The sequence below is a fragment of the Sylvia atricapilla genome, chromosome 3 (assembly GCF_009819655.1).
Source record: "Sylvia atricapilla isolate bSylAtr1 chromosome 3, bSylAtr1.pri, whole genome shotgun sequence".
Classification (NCBI taxonomy): domain Eukaryota; kingdom Metazoa; phylum Chordata; class Aves; order Passeriformes; family Sylviidae; genus Sylvia; species Sylvia atricapilla.
Genome location: NC_089142.1, coordinates 61,579,165 through 61,588,950, shown reverse-complemented (window position 1 = coordinate 61,588,950; position 9,786 = coordinate 61,579,165). Strand labels below are relative to the sequence as shown.

The window sequence follows — 9,786 nt, the reverse complement described above, 5'->3', positions numbered from 1 at the left end:
ACCTTCAGTCTCCACACTGAAACAGAAATAATTCATGCTTTTTGTTTTCCTCTATCTCCTCCTTTTTGCAAGTTCCACCTTGTGTGTCTATCCCTACAAGTCATATGATGAGTGTGGAAATTTTTCAAGTTGGATGCAGTCTACTCTCTGCTTAAAATGTTGTCTCTTTGCCAAAGTTGAAGAGCCCTAGCAATTCCTGATTATTTCTCTTTTTTCAATAGTTAGTCACTGAAGTATGTATTTTGTTTAATAGTGCACAGAAGGCATCCTGGTAACTGTGTATAAACAAAGGCTGTAAACAAGAGGTGAATTTTACCCATGTAAAATTATGCAAAATCTAAAACCCCAACCCTCTCCCACTTTACCTATGTCCCAATAATGGATGGAGTTACTCAAGAATAGGAATGTAAATGTAAAATTAATTACATGATGTACCACATGCATTGCCTGTATACATTTGTAATGAATGCCTAACTCTTACAGGCCTGTTCTTGCAGGCATTACTCTACTCAGCTGAAACTGCCAGCTGCCACTAGTTAAACACACCTGGAAAAAGTATATGCTTTTCTCTAAAACTGACAGTTTTTACTGTGCAGTTTTGTGGAAGGTAAATTTCTTGCATTAGAGGGTATAACTGACTTATGTGCATTTGAGCAGGACCTTGAGCTTTATTCTCTCTTTCGTCTCTAAAAAGTCTAGTGCCTGTTTCCCCCCCACCTCATTCTTCACATAATTTGGCCAGAAACTGACTAAACCAAGTGTAGAGGTCAAGGTAGCTGCTCAATGTTTCATACAAGTTCAAAGAAACAAACTGTGTGCAAAGAATCAATTACCTAGTGCTAGACTTTGTGAAGTTTGTTCCATTCCATCCTTTTATAACAGCCCACCTCTGATAGAAAAAATGAATTTATTGGTCATTCTCAGTCAAACAAGTAAGTTTAAAACAATAAGAAAGAGCAAAACATCAGCATTCCCTGCTAGCCAGGGATCCAGCAGAGTATGGCTCATTTTACATCAGTCAGTTGTAAGGTCCAGCCCCACTGACATGGCAATTGCTGAGGAGTCAGTTGAGGTAAAGCAATAACCATTCCCTTTTCTCCCATGGCAACCCACTTCAGCAGTTCCTTGTACCCAGCCAGCTTCACCTAAAATAGAAATACATGCTATAGTTACAACAGCACCTTTTCAAAGTACACACAAGTGCAATATTGACAAAATAAATATTGATCCATAGCTACCTTACTCACCAAGCAATGCCACTTAAATGCCACTTACCAGCCAAATGAGTGGTAATTATTAAAGGTAAGGGAAAAACACTTTCAAGTAGATATGCAAGTAAAAAAGCTACTCATGTTTGGTCTTGAGAAGTACTTACACTGTAGAAGGTACATAAACACCTTCTGGAAGCATTTGGGGTGGGATTTAGGTCTAAGCAAGGACCTAGGAGCCACAGTACAGTGCTTGCCCCTGTTTCCACACTGCCTGCTTCCCATGGTGAAACTTGCAGCTTTGAATGAGCATGGCTGTTTCTTACAGAGGGCAGCCAAGTATCTCAGAGAAAGCTGATCCTGAAGCACTAGAAACCACAAACAGGTCTGATGTTGTCACACCAGCTGGTGACCTGCTGGAGCAGCTGCAGACCAGTCTCAGCAGCTGAGGAGCAGTACTTTCTAATGCACATAGAGTCTAGCTGCACCCCCAAAATTCCAAAGGCATCTTCATCATTGCTGAAATGACTCTTTCTCCCCTATCATGGAGCTGTCTTGGCACCAGTCAGACTACTTTCATATGGAACTAGACCAGAAGGGGCAGTCCAGAAACACTCGTAATGCATTTCAGCAGCTAATGAACATGCAGTGCATGAGACCAGAGCAGAGCTTAGCCAAAGTAAATCTTCCCTTAAATGCACAGAGTTCATACAAACTTCTGCTTCCATCGGGTTACTTGCTGCTTGCCAGTGTAGGTGTGGCATCATTGTCCTCAACTTCTGACCTCCACTTGGTCTAAGATGCACATCTAGGGTCACACTGATTGCTCTTCAGCCTCTCTGGGCAACAAAAACCTCTGGGTTACCTTCCCCTCCTGCAAAGCTTTGACTTCAAACAGTTGCACCACTACAGCAACTTCAGTATCACCAAAGTCATGAGGACAGCTACTTCTAAAGAAAAGTCATGCTGAGTTAGGAGTCTACACAGGAAACAGGAGGGGTGGCACAGTTTTTCTCCCCTGCTCCATGGCCTCTTTGTGATTCTCAGTTTGCAAGCTACATCTCGGTCTAACTTTGTTGGAGACAAAACATCCCACTGGGAAGACTATGACAAGGAGGTCCCAGAAAGAAAAACATTTTGCTGGGTCTCTTCCAAAGTACTCTGTTCCAGGAGCTATGCATTCTCAAAGATACCAGAAACTTAAATAAAACAAGATGGAACATGACACATCCTAGAAGGACGGGAGGGGAGTGTGTGCACTGTCTTTTACCTGTGTTTCTCCAAGCTTAGCCTGTGGCTCACCAAGTTCCAGAATCCCAGAGATTGGCCAGTTGAGGAAGATAGCATTGACTTTTCCTTCTTTAGGGCTGGAAGTGTACCTGGTTGGAAATGGAGACCAAAAAGGCATGTTAGCTTTTGCTTGTAAATTTTTAGAAGTGATACATAAGAGTGCTTTCAAGACTGGAAAAACAGGTTAGAAAAATCAGGATTAATTACATTTTTCACACACATAACCACCTTATCAGATGAATTATGCCTTTTAATAATTTACTGTGCCTTGAAAATTTGTTTCAACAAACTAGAGGTAATGAAAACTATTAAGTGAATTCAGAGGTAAACATCTGTAGTAACCTTAGCACAATGTAACAAGTCAGCCATACAGGAAGGAGATACTTGCAGGACAAAGAATCATTAACAGATAAGTGTAGGTTATATTCAGAAAAACATGGTAATTCCCGTCTATACACTAACATGAAGACTAAAAGAATTTAAAAATAGTATGAGTGACAGTTTCCACCTTGCATGACTAGTTTTAAAAAATACTATTTTCATCACTATGCCATTGGAAATCTTGTGGCATACACCTCAAACATTCCTCCCTCCTTCATTTTGCTACAATTTTTTATTGTTCTTGAAAGGAATTTTACCAAACAGTCTACAGTTTGGCATCGCTGGGCTAAAGCCAGATGGCCTTACTGGGAATGGGAGTAAAAATGCCCAATGAGACAAGCAGGTCAAGGCGAAAACCCTGATGGAACAGGAATGTGTTAGAGAAGCTACAGGTAACAAGGACAGAAGGGAGGCCAGAGACTGGCTGTATTTAGCAACCAAATAATTGCTGTTATCTTTCCACTTCCTTTCTAAACATCAAGTGACATTGAGCATGCTATGAAGTGTTTATCTGACCAAAGGAAATCTTGTATTTCAAGATTTTCATTTCTGTTGCCTACTAGAAGCAAAGAGTATTATCTAACAGGTTAGCCTACACCAAGAAGCAAAATACCACCAAAGAAATGCCTGCAGCTTTCCTTTAAGCTGCAGCATCATCCCAAAACTGGTCTCTACCTACAGCTTTATACACATTTTAGATACAGTTACTTACACTAACAAAGGCATTCACTCCAACATGTACAAACTAAATGGTGATTTCTGTAGCATGAAGTCATTAGGCATTTCAAAGCTTCACATTGAAGCTACTTTCCAGAGCCTGCATTTTGGCTCAGTAAACTTACCAGACTCCAGGTGTGAGTGTGTCATTCTGGGCTCTCCATGGCTTCGTTCCATAGATGGCCTCTCCATTGACCTTCAGCCAGGCGCCCACCTGCCTCAGGCGCTCCTCAAACACCACCGCGATGCGACCATCGTGGGTGGGCCCGATATTCATCAGGAGATTCCCTCCACAAGACACCGTCTCTGCAAGTTGCTGAAGGGTTTTTAAACACACAAAGCATATGGTTATGAGTCATGAAATCACATTTGAAATACTTCCTGAAGTCTGCTGTACTGCTTCAGGATGATGAACCAAATGAGTTATGCTACTGCTGCATGCCGAGCCTTTGGGGTTCATCCCAGAAGTTAATACAAAACTTAAGCTCCCATAAAACAAAGCTCTGCTGTCAGAGCTTTTGTCATTTTTACATCCATCCAAAACCAGCCCCAAATGCCTTCTTGCACCAAAAGGTCTGCCTGAATCTACATTGGAATCAGATCCTCCAACTCTTTATCATTTCAACTTCTGCAAGAATGTCATGGCAGCTTTACCAATAGGAGAAATTATTTCTTTGCAGCAGAGGCAAATAGTTGATACTTCATCTTTATCGAATCTTAGAAAAGGAACTTCCTCCTGTTTGATGCCGTTCCCATTTTACAGAAACATCTGTAAAACACAAGGAAGCCTCCTGCAAAGCTTATAAAATTTGTGTTCACATCCACACTGCCCTCCAGAGATCATGGACTGAGATGCATAAGTCTGAGAAATAGACAGGTGGAGACAAGCTGAATTTGAATTAATTCAGAACTTCTCCTCTACAAAGAAGTTACTTCAATTTGAAATTCTTTTGCAAGGACAGCACTAGAAACAGATTTGGATTAAGCAACAATAACAATTAATCTTTCCCCTCATTAGGTGAATTTTGCAATTAAATGCATTATTCTGAAAGACTGATCAGTTATCCTTTCATTCAGGTTTCCTAAGCTTCAAATCTTTTTTAATACCTCAGACTAGCAAGGGAATCAATGTTCTAACAACATCAGCTGTCTGCTGCTGGTAGTGTTGACCTGTATGTCTGTAAGGAAAGTTTCTCGCTACAAAGTAAAACTACTGCTGACTCATAAACTGTTTCTATCTGTAAAGGGGAAAAGATGTAGCCTTCCAGCAGGAGTTCCTAAACTGGAATTGTTTGCTTCTCATCCGCTTGCACATGCAGTTACCGGAGAAACTTAGTCCAAAAGGTAATGATGAGACTTGCCCAGATCAGTCCTTGGTCAGATACTCACAGGGAAAATGGCTTCTAAGAAAATGACTGATTTTTTACTAGAAATTCACACTACAGAAACGACTAAAAGAAAGATTAGGAATCGCATGGATATTCCATTCTGTCAGCATTAAGCTGGAAATTAACAAAATTATTTATTATTTCACGGATTCACTATTGAATTGAAACCATCTTATTCATAAAAACAGCTACATAATGGAACTGTTAATCAGGAGAGTCTAACGACCAGGAGAGAGCGGGGGAGCGGCAGCAGCCCCTGTGGCCACGTACCTTCACCAAGTCCTCGATGGGGAGGTAGTCCCGGAGCGGCGCGTCCCTGCGGTAGCCCCAGGAGCGGCGGTCGATGGTCATGCAGTTCTCCCACTTGTGCGGCAGGAGGTGTCCGGGGTTGTAGCGGTCGCTGCACGTGTAGAAGCCGCCGTGGGCGCAGATGCTGCCAGCTCCCCAGCGGTCATTGGTCACTACTGTGTCCCGGACCGGGCTGGCAACACAGGAATTTTAGTCACTTTATTCTACAGAATGCAGTCACAGTCAGCACAATCCCTTCCCACACTTACCCCTCCCAGGAGCTAACATTCTGGATGATTTCTGTACTATTTATTACAATAAGATTAAGTACAGTGTCAGGAATTCTACTCTCATGCTTTGCTAGTAAAAGGAGCAGATCACAATTTCTAAGGGAAATGAGCTCCAGACTTTTAGAGGAGCTCAGCCAGAAATCACTTTGCCCTTCATAGCCACTGCCAGATGTTCAGTCTGCAATGACAACAATGTACCCATATTCTCAAATTGTTCTGCTATCCTGTGTTTCTGTGCAACAGGAAATATTTAGGGAAGACTATGATTAAGCAGAATAGCCTATACCATTTTAAATTATTAATATAAAAATGTTTTTAAAAAATACAAAGCAGTCTTTTTCTAAAGCCAGCTTTGATAGTTCTAGGAAAGATCTGGATTCTGTGTTTCAGGACAATTAATATTTTGTTAAGTCCTCTTAAGCAGAAGTAGCAGATTCCACAAAACAAACAGAAAATGAAACAAACTAGACACAGAGCAGAGTTTCAGATAAGGAGCTAAACCAGCATCATTATGTACCTGTCATTATACAGCCAGGCCAAGAAACCAGTGCTGTTCCAGTAAGTATCTGGAGCATTTCCATCCCCATCAGACCAAATTATTTCTGGCTGGTACTTGGTCACAATTTCATAGAGTTCTGGTAATGATTTGCTGGTTGGAAACTTTCTTGTCTTAAAGGCATTGGCGGCATCCTCAAGGAAGAGAGGATTGAACCATTCAAACAGGGAGTGGTATAACCCAAAATGCAAGTCAGTCCTGTTTTTAACAGATGTTGCTAGTTCAGCAACAAGATCTCGTTTTGGTCCCACATCAACAGCATTCCAGTTCCAAGAATATTTGGACCCCCACAAAGTGAAGCCTAAAAAGAAAAAAAATCAGAGGATAGAAGGAAAGGAGAGAGGAAGTTACAGTTCTTTCTGGAAAGTGGTTGAAGTGTTGTAAAAAAATCAAATACTATATATTATATATGCAATTACATTGTTGTCATGGTATAAAGTGTGCCTATAACCTGTTTAATGCACAATGATAGTTTTAACATCAGAACACCATGTATTTTTTTATATGTACATTTATATTTTCCAGTTCTGTACTGCTTAGGATAATTATTCCTTCTCTTCAATTATTCAGTCTATTCATATGTCCTAGTTAAGTTAGCTAGATTACTTTTAAGGCCCCTTCCAACACAAGGCGTTCTCTAACTCTGTGACTGTGACATTAACCAAAAATACAGCAGATTTTGAGGCATCTACAGCAAATGTGAACTGTAAATACACAATCAGCAACTGGAAGACAGAATTCTTTCACAGCTGCAGAAAGCCCAAGCTAGCATTTGCATTCAAAGACTGTTCTCCTCTCTTCTGTTTCCACCCCATGCAAATGTTGCCTTTTGTTTGCCTTGATATTTATAACAGCTCAATCAATTACTTTGTACATGTATAAGGAGAAGGTAAAACTTCCTGAAACAGCTTTTAAAACATCAAGATTAAATATCAGGAGGGATGTGACCTCTCTCCACTGGTCCAGCACAAGCACTTAAAAATACTACTGCACTGCAGACTCAGACCACTGCCAGAGGAGCTCCACTGTGTCACCTTCTAACCCCTTTATACTCACTGTCTAATAAATCTTGTGCTATTTTTCTGAACTGGATACATGCTAATGTATGATTAAACAACCTAAAAATTCACACACAAGGCTACTGGATGAAGGCTAAATGAATACTGGTTCTTTTGCAGTCACTGGGAATTTCAGCAAAGCATCATATACATCAAGATTTATGTATATCAGAGCTGAGATTAAAATTGGCACATCACAAGCTGCCAGCCTTTAACCCACATCTCACAAAGACCAACAACATTCATTAGATGTATTGTAGTATATCTTAATATTTTATACTTTCTTTGCTACTGTATTTCCTTCCAGAAGCTTTCTTTTTCCTCACTTTTCTCTGCAAAGCATCTTACAATTACAGTGCTAAAAAACCCAATTGTGCCTATAAAGCTACAGGTCTGATTCAAGAAGCTACATCAGGAAGCGCTATACCTTCCTAAATCTGAAGCTGACTCCTGGAACATGCTCCTAAATTCCTTGGAGAAACCAAGAGAGTTGGTTAACTGCCTGCACACAGCAGCTCTCCAAATGTTAAACGGTGCAGAATTCACTTTTATGGTTCCTTCAGCAATGAACTGCACAGAAATAAAAAAAACTCTGGCCACTGCAGGAAGCTCAGCTGCCACAACCATTTCAGGCTGTCCTACCTATGGCAAGAGAAGAGTGGCAAAATCTATTGCTCCTCTGTGCAAAACCCACAGCCACAGCTTTTGTCTAAGAGTCAGGAAAACACCTGCACACATTTCTTGGGTGATTTTTGTTTTCTCTTTGGCTGTGGTGGGCCAGGTAAGCTTGCCTGGCTTTCTCTATGACTCTCAGAAGGCAGGAAAGTCATCTGCTTTTTTTCATCTGTTGACAGAAATGCAGCAATTATTCACAAAACTTCCACTTACCCTCATGATGTTTTGAAGTTAAGACAACATATTTTGCACCTGAAGCCTTCAGAATATCTGCCCACTGGTTGGCATCAAAGAATTCTGCTGTAAACAGAGGACCAAAATCTTCATAGCTGAAGCCAGGTGGGTAATTTGTGTCCATAAATTTCACATAGGGCTCCCTCTTTTCCTTCTGCCAGTACCACCTACAAAACACAAAACAAGTCTGCTGATGTATTTTCAGACAAAAAAAAAAAAAAAAAAAAAAAAAAAAAAGAGAACGGAAATCATCAGCTCCTCTTCAAGTCTCACACCTCAGCCATCAGGATCTCTGCTCTGCCCCCCACAAACAGGGGGACCATTGGATTTACCTCCCTGGCAGTCCTGAGTCCTCTATACACAACTGCAGCTAAGTAACGCAATATCCACAGCCCCAGGGCCACAGAGAGCTGTGACCAGGTCACTGCAGACTCTGCACACCTGAGCCTTGCAAGAAAAGGCCCTCTGCTAGAAGGCATGTCCTCTAACCTGCCTCTGCAAGAACACCACACACTTCTGTTACCTTTCTATGAATAAAACCAAGCAGCAAAAATCCTCTTGCCACAAAGCTACCCTTATCTTCATATTGTAAATAATAATGCATCTCACTTGAAATCTCACAGGAAGCACTCGGTAGAGCACGGGAAGCTGACAGCAAAAATGTGCTTACAGCCAAAGGGCCTGAACCAGTGAACACTCACAGAACAAAGATTTCATTGAGCCTCTAAACTAAAACTGTGTGCAGGATCAGAGCTTTAGGCTCTCTTAAGTGCAAAGCACTCTTGAATAATAGTGATAATGGTTAAAAAAAAAAAAAAAAAAAAAAAAAACACACACAACAGCAGCACAAAACATGCACAAGTACACAGCAAGGCTGCTTGCCAAGTAAGGGTAGCAACGAGATCCTGTACTCCCCACAGTGCTCCAGCAGCTGTACAAGGCTGCTCCAGAGGCTGGGAGATCCCAAAGGCCAGTTCTTAAAAGGGAGAACCCCTTACACCACTCCAGGACCACCATGAAGGGATGGGTGATTTTGGCTGTTCCACCAACCACCTCTCTCACTAACATTGTTGTGCTGCAAAGCACTTCTCTCAGCTCTGCCAGCACGCTGCACAATTTAGTCACTTCAGCCACGGTACTCAGGAGTTTTTGGGCCGGGCAGACAGGTGCTCAGACACACCAGAACTACTTTAAACTCCACTTCCTCTGCAAACGGCGCCATGGAGTCCGTGGGCTCGGGTGGACACAGAGCTCTTCCCACACCCCTGAGCTCCATGGCCAGCCTGCAGAGGGGCTCCAGCCCAAGGCAGCGCTGCTCGGGGGGACACCGCACCACCCCCGCCTGCCCCGAGCGCTGCTTTCCTAGCGGAGCCCTCGGGCCGCCGGCACGGCCCGCCCGCCGCAGCCGCTCCTGTGCGACCGGAACGCTCCGGCTGCGGCTCACCAGAACCACTCGCTGCCGAAGCTGGGCACCGAGAACACGCCCCAGTGGATGAAGACGCCGAACTTGGCCTCGTCAAACCAGGCGGGCAGCGGCCGGGCGTCCAGCGAGCCCCAGGTGGGCTGGTAGCGGGGCCGGGCCGGCAGCGGCAGCGCGGGCGGCCCCGGCAGCAGCAGCAGCAGCAGCAGCGCCAGCGCGGCGCGGCCTGACATGGCGGCGGCCGGGCGGGACGCGGCTCCGCGGGCCGGGGCTGGCAGCAC

At 43.1% G+C, this 9,786-nt stretch overlaps 1 protein-coding gene across 1 annotated transcript; it reads right to left on the bottom strand.

Annotated features, from left to right (window-relative positions):
- Nucleotides 1-892: 892 nt before the first annotated feature.
- On the bottom strand, nt 893-9,753 carry FUCA2 (alpha-L-fucosidase 2). The gene is made up of 7 exons (XM_066315561.1): nt 9,530-9,753; nt 8,065-8,252; nt 6,080-6,419; nt 5,255-5,465; nt 3,722-3,912; nt 2,479-2,587; nt 893-1,145 (listed from the first exon to the last, which is right to left on the bottom strand). The coding sequence occupies exons 1-7, from the start codon at nt 9,736-9,738 to the stop codon at nt 1,005-1,007; spliced, it is 1,389 nt and encodes a 462-aa protein (XP_066171658.1). The 5' UTR covers nt 9,739-9,753; the 3' UTR covers nt 893-1,004.
- Nucleotides 9,754-9,786: the final 33 nt, after the last annotated feature.

Coding starts and splice junctions, on each gene's coding strand:
- FUCA2 (XM_066315561.1), bottom strand. CDS start 9,738: ATGTCAGGCCGCGCCGCGCTGGCGCTGCTGCTGCTGCTGCTGCTGCCG. Junction 8,253..9,529: donor TTCGGCAGCGAGTGGTTCTG/GTGAGCCGCAGC, acceptor TGTGTTTTGTAG/GTGGTACTGGCAGAAGGAAA. Junction 5,466..6,079: donor GCCTGGCTGTATAATGACAG/GTACATAATGAT, acceptor CTGTGTTGCCAG/CCCGGTCCGGGACACAGTAG.